At 42.8% G+C, this 24235-nt stretch overlaps 1 protein-coding gene across 1 annotated transcript; it reads right to left on the bottom strand.

The window, feature by feature from the left end:
- Positions 1-541: 541 nt before the first annotated feature.
- LOC147662778 (uncharacterized) lies at positions 542-7116 on the bottom strand. Its single transcript, XM_086950909.1, has 2 exons — positions 6184-7116; positions 542-976 (listed from the first exon to the last, which is right to left on the bottom strand). Exons 1-2 carry the CDS (start codon positions 7114-7116, stop codon positions 542-544), a joined length of 1368 nt encoding a protein of 455 aa, XP_086807035.1.
- Positions 7117-24235: the final 17119 nt, after the last annotated feature.

Below are 24235 nucleotides of genomic sequence, written 5' to 3' on the forward strand. Positions count from 1 at the left end.
TCTCTAATCCACCACCCAAGGTATCATATGTATTTAAAAAATGTCCTTAAAATGAATAATAATCATTTGACAAACAGAAAAACAATGAATTCTGCCTCTTCCAGCGTTTTAAGTGCAATATGTATTTAGCAATAACAATGTAGCAGGCGCGGGAAGGATAGGCAATACGCTGATTCTAGTAGTTCTAGGTTTTATTTTGGAATACAGTGAATCTGAACTTTTCTTTCTAGTGCTTCGTGCAAGTCTGGGAGAACGGCTCCTTGCTGCTTTCCTGATGCCTGAATCTGTGGAGGCTGTTCTCCGTCCTCGGTCGGGTGTCCGCCGAGGAAGGTCTCCGTAGATTTCCGTGGTGCCCGTCAGTTACCGGAACAGGGAAATAAAAGGCAAGAAAACGGTGTATCAGTACCCGTTCTGTATTGCGGATTACAGGGAGGGGAGTGAGGGACCAAACACACGTGAGACACTCTGTGACTAACTGCCGAGGTGAAGGGTTTTGTGCTCGTGGTAGGGGAAAAACACCAGGGAGTTAGGGATCCCGGGTTTAGTCCGACGTTACTGTTTTACGAGTGACCCAACCCCTTAGCTTGTCACGCACCTGGTTAAGCCATACACCTCCCCCGGGTGTATGGCTGGGCGGCTCGTGGTGTCGATGGCCTCCTGGCGTCCCTTCTTTAACGTCCTCCGCTCGGTCCTTCTGCTGTCTCTCCTCGGACCCGGTCTTCCTTCGCTCCGCTCCGCTTCCGTCTTCTTTCTCGTCTCTCCGTTCGTCCTCCGTATACACGTTCTTCCTTAGCTCCGCTCCGCTTCCGTCTTCCTCCTCGTCTCCTTCCTCGCTCTGGGTGAACAAGCACACCCTTGATTCGTCCATTCCGGCATATGAGGTTTCCGTGTCCTGACGAGACTCCTCCCATTCCGAAGTCCATTCAGAATTAAAGGGCCAGTGTGTGGATTGCGTGTCTACCTCTGTTTCAACGTTCTGTGGAGAGGAAGAGGTAGTGTTTAACATTTGTCTACTTTTATGAATGTCTGACAAAATATCGAAATCAAAAATATCGAAATACAAAAATATCGGAACAAAAATATCGAAGTCAAAAATATAGGAATCCTATCCCTAACAAGGTAAGTACAAAAATATCGAAAAAATAATATCGTAGTACAAAAATATCGAAATTAAAAATATCGTTTTTTTAAATGTATAAATAATAATGTACAAATAATTATAAAATACATATAATGTTACAAATATTAAATAAAAATATTAAAACATAATTAAAAAATTAAAACTAATACATATACATTTAAAATAAATTAAAAACGTAATAATTTAATGTAATTTTATATTTTTTTATTTCATTTAATTGATTTGATTTACATTTATTTTATTTTTACCCTGTACGACTGTACCCCAAAAACCCAAAACTGACCCTGAACCCTAAAAATACCCCTTTACCCAAAAACCCAAAACTGACCCTGAACCCTAAAAATATCCCTGTACCCCAAAAACCCAAAACTGACCCTAAACCCTAAAAATACCCCTTTACCCATGAACTGAAAACTGACCCTGAACCCTAAAAATACCCCTGTACCCATGAACTGAAAACTGACCCTGAACCCTAAAAATACCCCTTTACCCAAAAACTGAAAACTGACCCTGAACCCTAAAAATACCCCTGTACCCATGAACTGAAAACTGACCCTGAACCCTAAAAATACCCCTTTACCCAAAAACTGAAAACTGACCCTGAACCCTAAAAATACCCCTGTACCCATGAACTGAAAACTGACCCTGAACCCTAAAAATACCCCTGTACCCAAAATTAATTAATATTATTTAATTACCAATTAATTATTAATTAACAATAACAATAAAGTAAATATATTAGCACATTTGCTGTAATTAATTTAATTTAATAATTACTATTATTTTGCACAATTAATTAATTAAGAATAACAATAAATTATATATAAAAAAATTACTATAATTAATGTAATTAAATAATTAATAATAATTAATTACCAACTAATTAATAATTATAAATATGTAAAAAATTATAATAATTAATTAACTAATTATTAGAAATTAATTACCAATTAATTATTAATTAAAATATGTACAAACATATATCAATTAATTAATTATTATTAAATTACTTCCCACCCTATTCCCCTATAAACCCATAACCCACTACAGAACATATTTATCAATTAATAAATTAATTAAAAATAATTAAAAATTAATTCTCAATTAATTAATTAATAATTCCTACTAATTAGTAATTAATTTAACATAATTAAATTACTTCCCACCCTATTCCCCTATAAACCCACAACCCGCTACAGTAGTAAAAGACAATATTTAATAAAATAACATTAAAAATAAATAATAAAACATAATAAATACAATATAATATACACTAAATTTATTTAAAAATTGATATTAGTAACATCAAAGTTATTAATTTCGATATTATTAACATCGATATTTACAACTTCGATATTACTGATATCATACCAACATCGATATTTAGACTGTCGATATTACTTACCTTCGATATTTTTGTATTTCGATATTTAAACTTCGATATTTTTGCATATCGATATTTAAAAATCGATATTTTGTCTGTGTACCTACTTTTATATCCTTTACAGTCATTTCTTCGTGCTGACCCCGCTGTGTTACACACCTCCCCCTCCGGACACTCACGATCGGGGAGTGGATGACGGGATAGGAAGTCCGCCCCAACATTCTCACAGCCTTTGCGGTGATGTATAGAAAAGGAGTATGGTTGCAGTGAGAGGAACCACCGCAAAACTCTCGCATTATTAGCTTTATTGCGTGCCATCCAGAGTAAGGGAGCGTGATCTATGAACAGTTCAAAAAGCCGGCCTTCCAGGTAATATGCCAGTTTTTCAATGGCCCATTTAATTGCCAGGCATTCTTTTTCGACAGTTGCATATTTTAACTCCCTAGGGAACAACTTCCGGCTGACATATAAAATTGGGTGATCGAGGCCATCCTGACCAGTTTGGGAGAGCACTGCCCCAGAACGGGCGAGTGAAATCAGGGGAACCAAAACTGGTGTAGAGGTAATCACGGACTTCAGAACTCTAAATGACTCCTGCATCGGTACGGTGGGACGAACCGGTGAAGATGCTCGCCCAGCGTTTTTCAGAGCGTCAGTGAGAGGGGCTGCAATGTCCGCAAACTGTGGGATAAAGCGTCTGTAGTATCCCACCAGTCCCAAAAAGGAACGCAACTCCCGTCTTGTGGATGGGAATGGAGTGTCAGCAATGGCCCTAACTTTCTCAATTTGAGGTTCTATCAAGCCATGTCCCAAGACATATCCAAGGTATTTAACTTTATGGAAAGCTAGTTTGCATTTCTTAGCGTTGACAGTGAGGCCAGCCTTCCTAAGCGCTTTCAAAACCACAGACAGGTGTCGGAGATGAGACTGCCAATCTGGACTGTAAATTACAATGTCATCCAGGTAAGCCGATGTAAAATCCGACAACCCTGCGAGAACAGTGTTCATTAGGCGCTGAAATGTAGCAGGCGCCCCATGAAGGCCAAATGGAAGGACCGTGAACTCAAAATGACCCTCCTCTGTTGAGAATGCCGTTTTTTTGATGTCTTCGGGTCGCAGAGGCACCTGCCAATACCCTTTTGTTAAGTCGAGGGTAGAAATGTATTTGGCCTGTCCTAGTCGCTCAATTAACTCGTCCACTCTAGGGATGGGATACGCGTCGAAGAGTGAAATGTCATTAAGAGCCCGAAAGTCCATGCAAAACCTTCGACTGCCATCGGGTTTAGGGACCATTACAATGGGACTAGACCAATCGCTTTTCGATGGGCGAATCACCCCCAATCGCAGCATTTCGTCTACTTCAGCTTTAATTGCCGCTCTTCTGGCTTCGGGGACTCTGTAAGGTTTAATCCTAACCTTTTTGTTGGGTGGTGTGTCAATACAATGTTCCGCTAGGGAGGTCCTTCCAGGTCTGTTGGAAAAAACATCCCCATAAAGTTCCAAAGTCTCCCTCAGCTCTTCCTGTTGTTGGGCCTTCAGTTCTTCATTATGAACAAGCATGTCAATAGTTGAGCCCTCTAATCCTGGTGTAGTAGTCACATGGATGTCCGCAGGTGGAGGACCTAACCACTTTTTCAGCAAATTTATATGATAAGATTGCTGCTTCCGTGGTGTTACCTGCAATTTATAACTAGTACTCCCAATGACCCCCACCACTTTAAAGGGACCCATCCACTCAGCCTTGAATTTATGGGATGAGGATGGAAGAAGAACCAAAGCCCAGTCCCCGATATTAAGGCGCCTCCATTTTTTTCCTTTATCGTAACTAGTCTGCTGTCTATGCTGACTAAGCTCAAGATGGTCCAACGCCAACTCCCTTAGTTTACCCAATTTAGCTTTCAGGTCCCTGGCGTACTCAAGAGTAGTTTTCGCCTCCTCTGCCTGTTCATTAATCCAGGCATCCCGGGTCATTTCCAGCAATGAGCGAGGTTTTTGGCCATAAAGCATTTCAAAGGCTGATACGCCCAGACTACTCTGTCTCTGAGCCCTAATGGCGTATAGTGCTAAAGGTAACATCCGATCCCAATCATCCCCACTAACCTCCATCATTTTACGAAGGGTGGATTTTAGAGTCCGGTTGTAGCGTTCCACCAGTCCGTCCGTCTGCGGATGGTAAACTGAGGTACGGATCTGGTGGACGTTCAACGTGTCACAAATTTCCTTCATTAACTTCGACACAAATGGCGTGCCCTGGTCGGTCAAAATCTCCTTCGGAAAACCAACCCTACTAAACAACTCAATCATTTTGTCTCCGACCTGTCTGGAATTGGCCACAGACAACGGAAAAGCCTCGGGGAACCGTGTGGCATAGTCAACAACAACTAAAATGTGTTGGAACCCCTTTTTAGTTTTAGGCAGCGGTCCGATAAGGTCCATGCCGACCCTCTCAAAAGGTTTGCCAATGACTGGTAGTGGTTGCAAAGGGACTGCCTGTGGTCTAACCATATTCATCTTTTGGCAAATCTCACAGGACCTGCAGTAAGATTCGGTATCTTTATAAATACCGGGCCAAAAAAAATTGCCTCAGGATATTCTGGGTTGTTTTCTCGGCGCCGGAGTGACCGGCGACGAGATGGCTGTGAGCAAAGAAAAGGACCTGCTCTCTGAATGAGACAGGCACCAATAGCTGGGCGGGTTGCCCCTCGCCACCTATTCTATACAACAGGTCATCATCGATAATAAACCCTGGAAAAATGTTTGAGTTTTCAGCTCTCTGATGTGCTTGTTCCCACGCGTTGAACAGAGTGGAATCACTGATTTGCGCAAATTTAAAGCTTCTATCCATAACCCAAGGATCATGTGTCAGGAGCGAGTTCACTATCTGTGTACGTGTACCTGAAGAGCCAAAACCATTAGAGCCTCTTTCTGTGTCTTCCAGCTGGCGGAGTACTTCCAGCCTAGTCTCAGCTATACACTCACAAATTAATTGCGCCACTCTATCGCCTTTTCTCACTTGGAAGGCTTCTGTACCAAAATTAAACAGGAGGATTACAACGTTACCTCTATAATCCTCGTCAATAACACCAGCCCCCACGTCAATAAAATGCTTTGCTGCTAGCCCTGATCGTGGAGCAATTCTACCATAGCACCCGGGAGGGACTGCAATTTGTAGGTCAGTTTTGACAAGGGACTTCCCTTTGGCAGGAACCACATAATCATATGCACTGTAGAGGTCATAACCAGCTGCTTTCGCAGAACCCTTAGTGGGGGACGTCGAGTTATTAGTCAACCTCCTAACTTGGAGGCTAGGTCTAAGCGGACGTTCTATTAGGGTATTACCCTCCTCCCCTGTGTGACACACTGTTTTTAGTTTATCTTTAAACATGTTTAGGAAACTAGGGTTATCTGTCCCAATTATTAGGTCTTCGGGTAGGTTGGACATTACTCCTACTCTTACAGTTTGTGGGGGCTCCCCAGTCTGTTCAATTACAATGTCAGCAATGGGGTAGGGCCGGATATCCCCATGAACACATTTGATGTTTACTAACCCCTGGGAAACATATTGCCCTGTTCTGACATAGGGAGTTTGGACTACCGACTGTCGGCACCCCGAATCTAACAAAGCTGATAATAGGTGACCATTGACTTTCACACTTACTCTAAAAGAGCCTCCCATCTCTGCGGAAAACAGTACAGCCCTGGGGAGGTACCCGACCTCCATTGGTTCTTCCTCATTCCTTTTCTTGGGACACATCCGGGCAATGTGTCCCCATTGACCACAGTCGAAACATTGCGGCCCTGTATTGGCCGTGTTCTCAGTCCTCCATGTACGGGGACGGGTGGTATCTTTTCCTCGTACAACCGGTTTCTCAAGTCGTACTACTCCCTTCCTTTCCATCTCAAACGGGAAATTTTTAGGTTGAGCCCGGGTAAATGATGAGGCCATCTCCACTGCTTGTGTGGTTGTTAAATTGTTATGTTGGCGAAGCCACTTTTGAGTAGCGTAGGGAAGAGCCTCAAGAAATTGTTCCAAGTATATTCGGTCAAGTATTTCTTCTTTCGTGCTGGTAGTGGGTGTTAGCCATTTGTCCGCCGCCATTTTTAATCTCACGAATAAAGTTTTGGGATTTTCACCTACAGATCCTCTCTCCTTTCTGAATTTTAGGCGATATGCCTCGGGATCTAACCCCAAATGATCTAGGATTATTTTTTTGATTTCGACATAGGTGGTGTCTCCTCTTGGATTTGCTACTTGGTAAGCAGCCTGGGCTTCCCCGCCTAAGAGAGGTGCCAAAAAGAATGGCCATTTTGCGACTGGCCAGCCACAGGCCCTTGCTGCCCTCTCGAAATTTAATAGAAATGCGTCGGGGTCTTCTCCCTGTCTATATTTTTGCAGAGATACGGCCGGCGCTCCATGGGTTAGGGTTCTTTCCGTTGTCCCACCCCTCTGTACTGGGTCCGCCCAGGGTTGTTTCTCTTCAATGGCTTTCTTTAGTATCTCTCTGTCGGCTTGTGCAGATACTAGATGTTGTTCTAACACCCACTCAATTCGTCCTTGACCCTTTACTAACTGTTCTACAACTGTCTCCATCTTGACTCCGCAGATGGTGCCTATGCCCGCATTCTCCACCACTGTACCAGGCGCGGGAAGGATAGGCAATACGCTGATTCTAGTAGTTCTAGGTTTTATTTTGGAATACAGTGAATCTGAACTTTTCTGTCTAGTGCTTCGTGCAAGTCTGGGAGAACGGCTCCTCGCTGCTTTCCTGATGCCTGAATCTGTGGAGGCTGTTCTCCGTCCTCGGTCGGGTGTCCGCCGAGGAAGGTCTCCGTCGATTTCCGTGGTGCCCGTCAGTTACCGGAACAGGGAAATAAAAGGCAAGAAAACGGTGTATCAGTACCCGTTCTGTATTGCGGATTACAGGGAGGGGAGTGAGGGACCAAACACACGTGAGACACTCTGTGACTAACTGCCGAGGTGAAGGGTTTTGTGCTCGTGGTAGGGGAAAAACACCAGGGAGTTAGGGATCCCGGGTTTAGTCCTACGTTACTGTTTTACGAGTGACCCAACCCCTTAGCTTGTCACGCACCTGGTTAAGCCATACACCTCCCCCGGGTGTATGGCTGGGCGGCTCGTGGTGTCGATGGCCTCCTGGCGTCCCTTCTTTAACGTCCTCCGCTCGGTCCTTCTGCTGTCTCTCCTCGGACCCGGTCTTCCTTCGCTCCGCTCCGCTTCCGTCTTCTTTCTCGTCTCTCCGTTTGTCCTCCGTATACACGTTCTTCCTTAGCTCCGCTCCGCTTACGTCTTCCTCCTCGTCTCCTTCCTCGCTCTGGGTGAACAAGCACTCCCTTGATTCGTCCATTCCGGCATATGAGGTTTCCGTGTCCTGACGAGACTCCTCCCATTCCGAAGTCCATTCAGAATTAAAGGGCCAGTGTGTGGATTGTGTGTCTACCTCTGTTTCAACGTTCTGTGGAGAGGAAGAGGTAGTGTTTAACATTTGTCTACTTTTATATCCTTTACAGTCATTTCTTCGTGCTGACCCCGCTGTGTTACAAACAAACAATACATTTTACCCCAACCAGGATTCTAAAGTGCATAACAAATAGTCGCTGATAACAAACTTTCTGTTGGGACATCCTCCCATTTACTTGGCATCACCTTATTAACTATAAACACACCCATGCCGACTTAGATCTTAAACTCTAATGGGAAGATGGAACCAAGTGAGTCTTTGTGATTTTATGCACATATTGGCCAACTGCAATAGCTCCATCTTGGAATCTAAGACTGTAAATCAGCTCTAACACCCTTTGCCTAGTTTGAATCCTGTATTTTTAAACATGTCATAGTACCTTTTTCCTTGTCTCCATAGAAAATGCACAATCCAAAAATTAGTGGCTCACTGAATATTTCCTACTTCCTACGGGACGTCAACAAAAGGATTCAGGGGATATGATATAATGATCATTTTTACAATGTGCAATTGTCCAGAAGAGGAGGGATGACACTGCCATAGAGAAAATCTTTTCAAAGTTCCTAGCAACTCTCAGTACTATTATAAATCTACTCCTAGATATCTAAAGGTGTTAGGGTCCCATCGTACAAGAGATGTCATAGGAAGTAGGGCAACCGCTCTAGCCATCGAAAAAACACCAAAAACATACAGAGCTTCCAAATGTATTTGTAACCCAATGTCTTCCAGTATTTTATGGTAACTTGTACACTCTGCTTAGGCATTGTGGAGAAGCGTGGCTTAATGGTTAGAGCATCAGACTTTGATGCAGAGGCCTGGCCCGGGACCAGGGTTCCATTCCCGCCTCGGCGGCTCTTGGGCTAAATCTCACCGGACCTATTAATTCTCGCCTCGGTGCCTAGTCTAATAATGGGCCCTACTTTGTGACTCTGGGCAATAGCTTGCTTAATCTCCACAACGGCCCTAGCAGCACTTGGATGCCTGGCTTCACCTTGGGGGTGCCCAGGAGTGGACATCTCACAGGAAAGCCAGGAAGGGTTCCACAGCGGTATGAATACAGCACTACGAGACCTCTGGGTAGAAGGCGCTATATAAATACAAACACATTTACATTTACATTTACATCCACAGATATAACAGGGCATTGACCGCATATAAGGAGAACTACACTGAATCTCAGTTCCCTATTTTTGTAGCCTTTTTCGCAATATCCAGCCAAAAGGCTCTATTGCTAAAGCAACAGACAACGAGGAGAGGGGACACTCCTGTCTCCTATCCCTCTAAGTCACCCATGATCGGGAAAATAACGGTCACTTTGAACTCTGCCTTTCAGATGCATGTACAACAGATGCACACATTTACTAATATTAGGCCCAAATCCCACTTTCTGGACACCATGAAGAGGAATGGTAAATTATAGTGTTGAAGGCCTTCTCTATATCGAGAGACACCACCACTGAGCACATATATGTGCAAGTGCCCCTATTGAGTACTGTTGGACTTAACCCTTTTTACAGGGTCATCCCTGAACTTTTTGCCTTCCTCCTAGACTTTATTCTGATATGGTGTTGGTGGTTTCAGGAATCTGGGCACTTTAACACTGCTGTCCAGTGTAAAGATGGTAAGGTTGGTCTACACCTATTTGGCATATTTAATTTACCTGCCAGTCGCTTGTAAAGTGCTATCTCAGATACCCAGGGCTGGTAAATTAAATGCTACTGGTGGGCTTGCAGCGCTGATTGTGCCACACACTAAGGCATCTGCCATTGCAGTGCCTGTGCGTGCAGTGTTACAGCGGCTATGACGTAGCACCTAAAGTGTGTGCCATGTCTGTGACCCCCCTTTTACTACATATCTGTCACTCCTAAGGGAGGCCCTAGCCCGCCCTATGGGCAGGGTGCATTGTGGGTGAAAGGTAGGACATGTACCTTAAGTGCGTGACATGTCCTTGTAATGACAAACTGCCATTTTGGTTTCTCACTGCTGTGAGGCTGCCCTCCCATAGGAATGCATTGGGAATTCCCTTATAAGTGTTTCAATGGTAATTCCTGATATGAGAGGAGCAGCGTGATCACGTTTGGTATGGTTGGAATAGTAATATTAAATGCTGCACAATGGTGTGCGCATATTTATTATACCTATTTTAGAAATGCAACTTTTAGAAGTTGGCATTTCTGTGTGCTATGTGTCTGCCTGCATGATGTGGATTGCATGTCTGGCTTTGGAGTGACAGAGGCTAGTGAGGTGTGTGGCTCCAGGGAAGGCAGGGTGAGTCAACGCTAGGCTCAATGGGAGATCTGCATTTGGAATAGTGGGAGGAGTAGTCATGAGACACTGAATAGGTCTATGCATGCCTAGGTGAATGCTGGCTCCTCCCCCTGTGGTGTGTCTGATGACAGAGCCCCAACCTGACAAAGCAGGTGGGAGCCCTGTAAACAAAGTGCTCCACACCCCCTAGAACGAGTTGAGGCTGGATTTCCTCAAGCCCTTTGCCAGGGCAGACAAAGAAAATGTTGTATAACTATTGGGGCTATGACCCCATGAAAATGGTATGCTTGTGCTTACTTGGACTTGCTTGGCCCCAGGAGGAACCACCACGAGGGACTGCATCCCTGTTGGAAGGCCCTGTGTGCTGGCCTACCCAGGTCCAGCTTTGCCTTTCTGAACATTCTTGGCTTAGCGCCTCATGAGCGCTATATGTTTAATGCTTGGAAAGAGGCGCGCCTTTGTCCTGCAGCACTGTGCTGTGACATGCTCCAAGGGAATCCCTGTGTGTGGGATTCCCCTGTTGTAATTGAATCTAGTCCCCTAGTATAATGTTCCCGATTCATGCTCTTACATAGGTATACTTTATCATATCCTTATATAGGCATAGAAATCACTACCCTATTAGGTCTAAGCCACACAGCCCTTAACGACATGGCTACTTCCACTAAGGTTCCGAGAATTAACAACGATTTCTTGGAAAAACCCACCTTCAGCAGCTAGAAACTTCCCCCTGCTTGAATATTAAGTTCTCCAAGAACTCCGGGCGTTTTCCAAGAATTTAACCCTTGAGTGACGATATTAAGTCCAAACATGCGTCAAACACGGCACCTTCAAAGTATAAATATGCTCGGGTTTTCCCAGTCAAACATACAGTGGTTTGGAGCAGATCGAGTATATACTTGCCCGACGCTCTGCAGCAGCAAGTGCCGAAGGAAGCCGACTCTCCAGCTGACACACTGAGAGAGACGCTGTCTTTTCTCCTGCCGAGAAATCCAGCTCCAGTGTTTCCGTCTTACCCTTGCGGGTATCTGGGAAATCGAGTTCTGAGAGAGAGATACAAGACCTCCTTCATTCTAAAACCAAGGTACCGAGCTGATTAGACCTCTTAGAGAATTCTTGAAATAGATTCCTGACAGAGAACTACTAAACTTAGACTACTTCTCACTTACTTCTTCCCTAGTACTAGGCTTAGGTTAGGTACACCGGGGTAGGCGTATTTTAGAAGCACCTGTTGAGTACTTTTAGTCATTATTTATTACTGTATGTATTTTATAAATTTTATGCACTTTATGGCTTAGAAACCATATCATGCTTTTACAGTACTACTTTATAATACTGTTCGTATTATATGCAGTATACTTTATAACCAGTATTACGATTGTAGCAGTTCATTTCCAATGCTTGAGAAAGAAGACTGTTCAATAAATTGTTTTATTGAAAATGCCCTTCTCTCTATTTTCTCTCCATCTCTGGTGAAACAAAGTGTGCACGATTGACTGAGTAAAATAGCTATCTATTGTTTCCGCAACTCTAGAGATTTGATTTCTTATTCTTGGGAAACAAAGTTGTCATGTTTCTGCGGTTGTCAGACACAAATCCCTTCTTGTGAATTCGAGAAAGTTTCTAGTGACCTCTGAGCTAGCTGGCACTTACTATTAAGTTTAATATATTCGGTAGAGACCTAGTTGACTCCAGTCCTACGTCTAAACTACAGTATATATTATTCCAATACGCAGAGCCTATTGGGAATATAGGAACTACACTACATGGCGCCCAACTTTTGGTAAGGCAATAATTTAACGGTAGATACTAGAGTAACTCAGTTGTGCTTTTCACACAGACACCTTTTTTCCCGTAAACACTCCAAAAGACTTCTGGAGTGGGTAAAAGGATAATATCTGCCAAAACTGAGTAAGACGAAAATCCTAAAAACCTATGTATTAGGTTTTGGTTTATTTAACGTTGAAGGATACAGTGTTCCCAAATAGTGTGCACCTAATCTTTGTTTCCTTGAAACTTGTTCTGCAAACTTTCAGGCAACAAAATGACAGAGAGTGACGACGAAATGGAGAAAGCTGCAGCAGCAGCTCAAGCAGTCCTAGATGACACAAATTGCCAACAAAATGACGCGGATGTAATAATCATCCTGGCAAATATAAGGAAAACCATAACTATAAAACATATAGAAAATGGGGTATCATTGAAGTGGTAAAGTTATATTTGTAATAGAGGCACATGAATATCAGCAGACAGAGGTATTCTATTCATGGATTACTTTTCCACAAGCAAATCCAGTAACACAGGAGTTCCACTGCTATAAATTAGAGGAACCTCCAGTGGAATACGTTCCTTTCGAGAACGTCAAAATTCCACTAACTTACCAAGAGCATAAGCTCTGGTTTAATGGCACCCTACAACATCAAAATCACATTACCAGGCTCGGTCCACTAGGTAGACCAGGAGCTACATGGCCGGTACTAGCCAGCTATACACCACATCCTGACATTAACGGAATGACAGGTCCAGAACTGTTAGCTCTGCTGAAACAATTGGTTCAATATGTCATGAGGACTTTAACAGTCCAACCTGCTATAAGGATTCCACAGCACACCCCTCACCAGGGGAACACAAACAAAATTATACCACAGACTATACAATCAGTCATAGGTAAATTACTCACAAAGAGGGAACACATTCTGTTCTGGTTAGCTCATGAAATTACTCAGATAGAGGCAGTATTCCCTGATAGTACACCTCATGAGAAACACAGAATTCTGACAATCTGTTTACCAATGGGGATAGCACCACATGTGGAGGACTGTGACACATGGGGTACAGTCTTTGCTTCAATCTACACAAAACACATGGTGTACCGACCATGGTGGTGATACCAGATGTTCTGAGGCAGATTCAAATGGAATACGGTCCAGAACCGGCCTTAAATCTAGGTATGAAATTACTGAAAGATTTCAAACAGGTCTCAGCTACATTATTAGCTAACATTAAAGGTGAAGCTGCATCCGTGGTAATCCGTCAAAAGTTAAAAGAAACAGATATAACAGATCAACCGTATGAGCTTGCTAGAATTATAGAAAAATCTTATGAAGAATTTGGAAGAGATAGTTTGGGTGGTAAACCAGTAAAACCTCACTTAACAGAAAAACCCGAAAAGGTGTTTATTAAGAATAATCTCACAACTCCTAAAAAGAAGTGGGAAAATACCAAACAGACACTTTCTCGATAGAAACATTCTTAGTCCAGAGGTAGATCTCCCCAACGGGAGCCCTCTGAAAAAAGGTATAACCTTAGGAATAGGGATAATTTGAAAAAAATCTGACAGATATCAAGATAATGATACACGTCCCTCTCGATCTTTTCAGACTTCCTCGCAGAAATCAGAATTGAGAGGACGGTCAGAACACAAGGAGGAACGCGTCAAGTCCAAAGACAAAGAACCCGTTCGCCAAAGTAAAAAAGCTCAATTTCCTAAAAAGAAGGTAGCAAGCATGAAGATCAGACATGCCGAGGATCTTGAGGACACAACTTAAGAATGGGGAGTGGGCTCAAACAATGCTAGACAGCGCAGCAGAAGTCACCATAGTTTGCAGGATCCTGATGGATCATCTGGAGACAGTGGACTTGAATGAATGCATTCAGGTTGAAACTGCAGACACCAGGGTAAGTGTACCCCACAAGGTATATGAAGTAACACTCCGGATGGAGGGGACATAACTTGAAAAATAAGAGCACTCTTTTGGGAAAAGCTCTTTAAGGGCTTTGACATTCTTCTAGCTGAACAAGACTGGCCACCTGAATTTGTCAGGGAGTGCCCACATGGCGAAGAGATAATTATGCCGGCCTTCTCAAATCATATTCCAATTCATAAAAAATATACTTATGCCAGAAAATGGGCAGTAGCTCAGTCTCCAGCATTATATAAAAATCATGTGGGATGGGATGAGGATTCTCCTCACCATAAAATCCAGTTAAAAAATCAATCTGCTGCACAAAGGCAGTACCCAGTTAAGCAAGAAGCTAAAAAAACAAGTCAGGGAGATTTTAAATCAACTTGAATACCAAGGGGTGATTGAAACATGCACCTCGTCAATGAACAATCCTTTGTTTCCTGTCCGAACCAGACAATTCATATCGTCTAGTATTGGATTACTGACACTTAAACTCTTGTTGCAAAACATTTGCAGTACAAAATGCACCCAGTGCAGCACTGACGAATAACATTGTGCGCAAAAAATATAAAACCACATTAGGTATTTCAAATGGGTTTTTCTGTCACAACATAGCACCTGAAAGCAGGCATCTGACCGCTTTTTCAAAAATGGGGACGCAGAGACAATTTTGCTGTCTCCGCCAAGGATTCAAGAATAGTCCAGGGTTATTTTCAGCCAGGGTAACAGAGTTACTACAAATGTACGATGATGAGGCATTACCTTATGTCGATGACATCTATCTTACAGATGACGACTTGGACAGCCACTTGGAAAGAGTGAACACCATAATACTTGGGTTCGCCTCTGAAGGGTATAAATTCAACTTTAAGAACTCACGAATTAACCACCTCAATGTCCTATTTTTACGATATGAGTTATCGAGTGAAGGCAAAAGCCTGGCTACAAACTTTCTAGAAAAATGGAAGAACTTACGTTCTAAATTACGCAGAAAGGGTTAAACCTCTCTACGAAGTAATCAAACCTGATTTAAAACCAATTAATTGGACTCAAGCACACACAGAAATTTTGCGTTCAGTCCAAACAGACATGTCAGCTAAAAAACAGTTACAGACACGCGAAAATGTTCGCAACCTTGTAATCAGAGTCATCCCAGGAAGATGTGGATTCACATACCTGACCTTTAATGAGGGAGAAAAGGTACCAATAGCATACAAATCACACTTGTACACACAAGCAGAAATGAAATTCACTTCTACTGAGAAAATTCTGACAGCGGTTCAAACTGCAGTAGCAAAAGAGAGAGCTCCTGCGCAGGGTAAACGCATAATGATGGTTACACCTGTACTTGTCCTAGAGGCAGTGACAAAAGCAAGCATCCCAAATGCGAAAGCTTTACATCCGAGATGAATACAATGGGTTAACTCTCTTGCTGCAACAGAAGTTGAATACGTTTTTGACCCCAGCTTGAAAACAAAACAAAAGAATTTCTCCAATACGAGCACGAATGTCCTCTGCCGACCAAAATTCTGCCTCTTGAACATTATGGATGTATAATATATACAGACGGATCATCACAGCCCGCAATTGGGGGTAAACAAGCCTATAGTGCTGCGTGTGCGATTGTTAAAGGTTTCTGTCGCGAAGGCAAATTCAGACCTATGGTGACAAAAACTCAATCACTCGGAGACTGTACAGCTCAGCGAACTGAACTACAGGCTTTCAAGATGGCGCTGGAGAATACCGATCGCAAATTCCCACACTAATAGTGTGCGATTCATATTACTGTGTACAATCTTACAATGAATACTTGCAGAACTGGGTTCAGAATGGCTTCAATGATGCTAAAGGTGGCACAATTAAGCATAAAATGCTTTGGGAACAAGTAGTTCTTTTGCAAAAAGAACTACAAAAGACTCATGTGATTCATACACTGAGTCATCAGCGTGATGGTGTTCACGTTGCAGGTAATTCATTGGCTGACGAAGCCGCGAAAGCGGCTGTGCAAACGGCTTCAGTAGCTACAATCGTTTGCGCGAAAAAATTTATAGATGGTGAAACGTTACTAGCAGTAAAAGCCTCTATGGAAGGGAAATATGCAGCATTCCCTCTAAACTATCCACTCACATATACATACATTTTGCTCGAATCCCTGTAGTGGGGGACAAAGTTATTCGAAACAGGAAGCAGAGAGCTTACTTGGTTCAAGAAGCACATATGGGAGAGGGTCTGACAAATCAAGGGATATTGAAATCTCTAACTGAAATAGAAGAGATGTACTGGTGGCCAGGAATGAGCATTCAAGTTTACGAATTTGGAATAAACTGTGATACCTGTTACAGATATCATAGCTTTGAGGACAACCAGCTACCTGACTACAGTGTAGCCAGCCCAGTTCAGATACCACTGTTAGACAGCATTCGAATATCTACCCGCAGGTGTCCCTACAGACAAATGCGGTCCCACAACTACTAGGACAAGATTTATTTGGTTATGGCCCCAGCGCTCGGCTGACGCCAGAACTGTTATAAAAGATTTGCAAGTCTTTATTGGCACATACGCAATTGGCACGCTACATTCTGACCAGGGTCCTGCGTTTAGCTCTCGAGCGTACAAGGAGGCTATGGTTAGCTTGGGCGTTGCATTGCGGTATGCTAGTCCCTTCCATCCTGAGGGTAATGAGGTAGTGGAAAGAAAAACTGTGACACAAAGCAATCCATAACAGCTAAAGTATTAGGTTCAGGTGATGGGTGGGTCAAACATTTAAAAAGTGTCCAACGTAGTCTTAACAATCTGCCAAGAAATTCTCTGGGGGGAATCACTCCTTATGAATTACTGTTTGGTACTAGAATGATAATCAAAGACCTCGATTGTCAAACTTCAGTGGTGGAACAAAAACCCTTTGATGTCAAAGATCATTTGGCTGTTTTACAGGACTTAAATGAAAAAAGAAGAAGTCTGAGTAACACAACAAAAAAGCCAACAGCCACTGAAGAAAAACCACCTGTCCCAGCAAGACCTGTCTGGATTCCAAAGATTGGGGATCTAGTCAGAGAAAAGATAGCAGTGAAGAAGGAATTTGGGCCTTCTTACAGAAAACAGTACCTGTCTTAGCAATCCAAGGAACAAGATCAGTAGTACTACCACCCCTTGCTGGTAAAAAGGAGAACAGAGTTGTGTCCATCGACTTGGTCAAACCACAACATGTGGCCAATAATAAGTAGTAGGACCAGTGGACTCCCAAGATGCAGCAGAAGACCAAACCTTGCTACTATCCAAGAGGTTCAGACTGAGAGACTTATCACGTTTAATAAACCTGCAGTAAGAAAAGAAGGACTATGCAACAAAGCCATGGAACTCGTACCTCTTGAGACCCAAATAACAGTTTTGTCAAGACACACCTGTCTACAATGATGTAGCCTCTGACTATACCGATATGACAAATGAAGAAGTAACTCCAAAGATTAATAGCAATCCGGATGCAATTCCAGCAATTGACTGAACTGCCTCTGGCTATTTTATCAACTTTGATACAGTCTCTGAGGATCCCAGTGAACCAGAAGAAAAGCCAGCAAAAAAGAGTCTCAAAAGAAAAAACAACATAACTATTTCATCAACTTGAAAAAATATATCTGGTTTCACCATGGATTGAATTTTGGATTGTGTTAGATGTACGTTTCCTCCTGCTCTGGCTGATTTTAGTTTTTAGCTTGGGACAAATGATAGATGGAAAATATGATACAATGGACACAACAAATCAAAAAATCAACTTGGTCCTAAAACCTCACAAATCATCCCATCGTACAAAAAGAGGCCTGTCATCAGTGAACATCACAGCCGTTCCTATACCTGGTGGTATAGCATGGGATAGAACTGACTAAGACATCTATGGCCCGGTGGAGCTGCTGAAGATTCCACACCAGTTCAAGGTTTCTTTAAGTGACTTTGTATCACCCAGCACATCCTCTGATGATTGGGACTTTGAGACTATTAATAATATGATGTCATATTTAGAAATGTTTGCAAAATTTACTGAACATGACTACTTCGAAGGGTCATCAGACTATGAACAAATGTATTGTTTCAATCACTATGGTCACCACTATTTACACAAATCTGCAAATCCTTACATATAATCAATAGTAACATTGCCCCACGCCACCAAAAGGTAGCGCAATAACATTTAATGAAAGGTTTTCATACTTCTCATGGTTTAATGTTACAAATCCAGAAACATTTTATTTTAAAAATGTAAATAAGACAGGAATGAAAACAATGTTGACCAACACTAAACAAATTTATTCTGCAAACTTTTATGCTCAGCTGTCTACACTAGGTTTTGACTTTTTGAAAAACAACACTGAGACAAAAACTGACTGGGGCATTAAAGAATGGCAGCTACAAGGTTTAGAGGCCTTGTTCAGAGCCTGCATTATACCAGAACAAATAATGGTTTTAAACGATACTGTTCAACAGACTTCTTGTCTTGGCCTCGCTAAGATAAAAGATTTGAATAAACCGTCTTTACCTAAACCCTTTTCTGAAAGTAATGACACTACAGAGAAGGAGTTAGACGTATCATTTATTATAACACAAAACAGAACTACTCCTGATTGGAAACAATGGTTTATTTGGCCCACAGACACCAATAACTGTCATGATAGATTCCTGAACAAAACTCAGGGGTTAAAACTGAACATGCCAGATCCAAGATACTCCCAGAGACAACATCCAGGGATAGTAACAACATATAATGTAGGATAGCCATGCCTTCAGTGGCTAAAGACATCCCCACTTCCGGAAATCAAACAACACTTATCTTTACTTATAGAAAGCAATAATTTGCGATATTTCTTAATGGGGCCTTGCAAACCACGGCAAAAATGTTTTATATACACCGGTATATATGCTGCGTACAACGAAGCTTGGAAAATAACACAAATAGAAACTGCTGAAAGAATACGAGAAATTGATTGTATTAATTTGGAGAAAACTCTCTCTGTAGTGGACAATCGTTTAACGACTCTGTCCTCCAGAATATATTCTTTGGACAGCATTTATATCCTCTGCAACTGACATAATGGAACATGACTTGCTAATGTTACATCATGGCCAGTCTCAATTACGTTCTATAATGCAGCTAGGCTGGACGTTGCAAAACCTTCGTTCAGGCTACGTGCCATGGCGTCTAATCAACACAACGTCATTGTTTGCTGTATTTAACCTTACAGATAAACAAATCTCTTTGACACAAAGAGGAGCAGACTATACGGTGCTGAGCATTGTGAAAAACTGGAAAGATTACCATTGACAGTTTCTGAGAAACCTGTCATTGAGTGGATAATTCATGGCACCCTCATGATACCAGTAACGATTTTCCAATTTCAGTCTACAGCATATGCCAGCAGGCCTGTATGAAAGGTTGGGTAAAGAATACATTAAGTCAACATGGACTTTACCTTACACACACAAATGTTGGAACAAGGGAAAAGAGGTATTCCTTAGTGGAAAAAATTGTAAAAACTCACTAAGTGGTACACTTCTGTGCCAAGGTATTATTTTACACGGAGCCTGCGACGGTTCTGCAAATAACCTCTCTTGCCACCTGCACGGTACTCCCTCGACTATGATAGAGCCCATTTTCAGGCAGCTATCAATTGGCACTTACATTATGTTGAATGATCACAGCTGCTGTGGCATGATGCCGGAAAACTTTATCTCGTTAGTGTGTTGTCCATGGTCACTTGTTGTATGCAAGTATTGTATCTAACTCCAAAAACAGACAGTGGGACTACATTATGGCCTTCACTGAATATCTCTTCTATACGAATTAATACTTTAAGCAGAATAAAAGCCATTCTTTTGCAAAAGGCTGTGCCACTGACCTCGTCTAAAGAAACGTATGATCTGCAAGTTGTGAGGACATCTGCAGAGATACATGCATTATTATCAACAAACTGCCCAGTACATTTCGCAGAAATGTTAAGTCAAATCTTAAACATGTCTGATATCAGTGGCACCGCACATGTATTTAAGACGATTTTTTCGGGACTGTTAACAACATTATAAGCAGTCCTCAGCATTTTTCCAAATTTCGTGCTCTCTGTGTTCGGCGGCCTGCCTCTCATCTTGGGACTCATAGCAGGAATACTATTTTTATTCCTTTTGCTCTGATATGGCAAGTCCAGCAACCAACGATACCCAGACCAACATGGAAGGGACCCTCCTTGCCATGAGGTATTGTGAAAGGATTTCACAGATTCTTGGTTTGGCTCATTTAAGAGATGTGAACACTACCTGGTTTCTATCGTTCAGACCAATCTGGCAAGATTGCATCTAACCTGTTCTACGATGCCTGCTTTGCGTAGAGGAATGCGTGTTTGACATCTGTCTTACACTTCCATCAGTCCTGCCATCGGATGTCGACGCCTTGCTAAGTCCTGTAATGGCTCATGCATTGAGTTGTCCCCAACGGCTACAAATCGTGATGACGGCATTCATTGAGGTCTCACTTGTAAGTCTAACTGAGGGTGAGAGGATCAACAGGCACACAGCTTCTCACTTGTGCACATTTGATCTGCTTGATCAAGTGGTTCCACTTTCACCTACTGTGGTAGATGATTTCTTTGCCAGCCTTGATGATCTAATGTTTTCTCCTGACACCGAGAATAACTTTTGATTCATGCACACAGCATTCCCTGAACTCTGAAATTCGGCCTTCCATTTTCAAAACATAGAAATTTGATTTTGGGACTCTGTTTTTTCACAAACAATTTTGATTTTTTTTTCTCTCTCTCTCCAAAACTATTGAACTTTTTTGGCACAGACTAATCTGCTTAAAGTAGAACTATTCTTAGAGAACAAGAAATTATTTTTCCTTTTGAAACACAGCCTGGAAAATATATATGAGCATTGTCCTCATATAACCAGTGACATGATATGTTATGTTATGTTATGAAATGGTCTCGACCTTTCTTTCTGTATTTAAGAGCCATTTTCATAAACTGTAAAATTAATGATACATTCCGATTGCATATTTAGATACAATACAATATGCTTAAAATGTCATCACTTCCTTAAAATGCGTATGGTAGAAATGCTAAATATTCTTATCATATACAAACCATTTCAAGTGCATTTTTTTGTATTTTGGGGTGGGATTGTAAACACTAGCTTTAGATATGTTCAGTTGAGGTAATATGAATTTTTATGGTCAATTGTGTCCCCTATCGTAGACCCCAACGGCTCCATGTACCTGCTTCTAGTACATGTAGGTTCCCTCCACAACCAGTCATGAAGATGCAAATACATTTGCGTCCAACGTTAACATGTCCTCTTTCAGGACCACCATGAATGGGTCCGATATTCAGTTCCTAAGTGTGCCTTGCCAACGTCTTTACATGGTGCACTTTCACGTTTTTCTGGCCCTGACAAGTTAGGCCTTGTTTTCTGCCATTCAAGCTTTCTCCTGCCTTCTGCCTCTGGAAGCTGCAGCCTGAATCTGCATCTGTATCCATGACCTTTCACTCACTCCCTGCGCGGCTAGCGGTGCCTGGCTCAGCCTGCCGGCCTGCCAAGACCGTATTCAGCCTTCAAGTTATCTGCTCCGCTCCTCGAGAAATACATTCCTGTCTAGTAGTTTAGGTAAACATCCTTCCCAGCTGCAGAGCAAAGGGCCCGGCCTTTCTGTCTCCATGCAAGCAATTCATAGCTTCCGTTACCATGGTAGGCCCATGGCCCCCTTGCTTTACACGTAGATACGCAGTTGCATATACACGCACTAGCAGTCAGTATAGAATAGCCTCTGCCCGAGAGACCTTTCCTTCTAGATAATACGGTTCCTCAAATACAAGATATTAGATATGATTTGGGATTAGGTTGTTCTGACACTCCAGACTTCTGTCTCCACATGTAGGGATAAATGTCAAGTCCCCTTCACCCTCCAGTTACACGTCAATCATACGTCATGCTGCTGCGCGCGCATCCCTGCCACATGTTCTTGCTGACTCTGCAGGATCCTTCTAGGGATCCACCCACTTATCACACCTTTATGTGACGTTTCTTGCACACACCTCCCTGTACGCCCTAGTGCACGCCTTCTGTTACGTATTTCTGTTCTTATCTCGTTTCTCTCAGCTGTTACGCCTTCTGCATTCAATGTTACTGTATGAAATGACTATATATATGATTGCTTGTTAATAAATCATTGTACATGTCCATTGCAATTCCCACCCTGAACCCTCGTGGCGATGGGTCATGCTACCATTGGTTCGAACCAATTCCTTTTTAAGGAATAAAACCCCTTTTAAACCTCAGATACCACGGACTCTGCCTCTTCATTTTGACTGAGTTATTCTTATTGAACTTTACCGCATAAATTCTGTATAGGTAATTAAAATTTACCACATAATTTGGCGCCCGAACAGGGACCCCTCCCCCACCCCACGCGCCGGCGGTGCGTTGCAGGCCCGGTCCCCTGCCACAGCGCTGACGGACAACTACGCATACCCGCAGGATTTCCTGTATCTCCCTCAGGCCAACGGAGGTGACTGAGGCTGCGATCGACACCCAGACGAGGCGGTGAGGAGTGCGGAGGATCCCGACCAGAGCCTAGCTGAGAGAGCAAAGTCCGAGGTATCCGGAGGCCCACCAGTTCCGAAGTTCCGAAGTGCTTACGTCACGAGTCGAGTCCAGTCGAGTCCAGTCCAGTGTCGAGTTTCCGAGGCCTTCTGTTCCGTGCTTCCCGGTGAGTACCGTTGCTGGGGACACATCTAGACGAGCGCATTAATTTGTGCCGGTCAAGACGGGTTTGGGTACGCAGACCCGGTCTGCACTGTTTAGCGGTGTATCTGTACTGTTTAGCAGTATATCCAGTATGAAATTGTCTAGTTTTATTCTAATCGTTATTGTTCGTTCTGAAATGTTTTAGTATGTTTTAATGTCGTGGTATGAGTGATTGTTCGATCTGTATTATTGTATTCACTGTATTAGTTGTGTCCGAATTCGAGTAAGTATCAAGCCCAGAGTAGCACGACTGAAACATGCCGCTGTTCTCCAAACTAAGACAGATAGGAACTAGAAAAGGGATTCTAGAAGAAGCAGTGCCTGTTCCACCTAGGGACACTCCAGGGCACTTTATGTACCACAAGCACGACCTCGACGCTGTATTATATCTCAATCTGTGGGTAGACTATACTAAAGATTTAGCAGAGAATCAAAGATGGCCCGCTGCAGGGACATGGGATGCCGAGTGCATCATGAGAGTAGAGAAAGCGTTATGGAAAAAGAAAGCCAGACAGTCACAGAAGGACGCCATTGAACTATGGCGTAAAGAATCGCATAGGCGCACAGAGAAAGCACTCAGAAAAGCAGAGAAACATAAAGAGAATTCAGACAAAGCCCAAGAAAACGTATTAGTTGAGGAGGGGATACGAGTAAAAACAGAACAAGTAGACCGACAACGAAACACTCTTATGAATGGTATGTATCCTTTGCTGACCGAGGGTTTACCAAAGGCCACTCCGGAAATACCGAAGGATCTACCCCCTCCCTTGCTCCCGACTAAAGTACATCACAAGACCACAAAGGACATATTCCTTTCTTCCTATCTAGACGACGTAGCTCCCGCATATACAAATCCACATGCTCAACCACTACCCGCTGATGGTACTCCACCCCGAAATCATCTACTCCCACCTCCGCAACGAACTCCTTCTCCCGTTCCACCCCCTGCACCTGTTCCCCCGACCCATCCTGCACCTATTCTTCCGATCACTAACCCATTCAATCCTTTTGGTCCTGGCACCTCGGGAGGTGCGATAGGTTTTCAAACACCGCCACCAGCACACCGATTGACTTATAGGGATCTAGCGCAACAACGTACACCTCAAGCAGCCGATTATGACATATATAGAGAACGTCTTTCAGACTGTAGATATGATCCAGTGCCCGGTAAAAATGACGACAGAATGATGTTGTCATCAGTACGACTAAGACGGGTTACAAACTTTTTACTGTTACTACCAGGAATGGTTGAACATCTAGACAGAATATATCATTTTGTTCAAACAGGGGAAGGCCCTGAAAGTATTGGCGAGGCCATGGCTTACCAGAAAGTTGACACTCAAGCCAAGATATTACGGTTTTTCATAAACTGCCTAATAAGAGAACAAGATAGGCCGGGTGTAAACCCGGAAGAAATGAAAGCACTTAATAGATGGGGTCAGAATATAGCAGACGGGAATCATGATAAACAGAGTTGTATAGAAAACATGTACCG

This window comes from Lissotriton vulgaris, unplaced genomic scaffold (genome assembly GCF_964263255.1).
Source record: "Lissotriton vulgaris unplaced genomic scaffold, aLisVul1.2 SCAFFOLD_1058, whole genome shotgun sequence".
Classification (NCBI taxonomy): Eukaryota; Metazoa; Chordata; class Amphibia; order Caudata; family Salamandridae; genus Lissotriton; species Lissotriton vulgaris.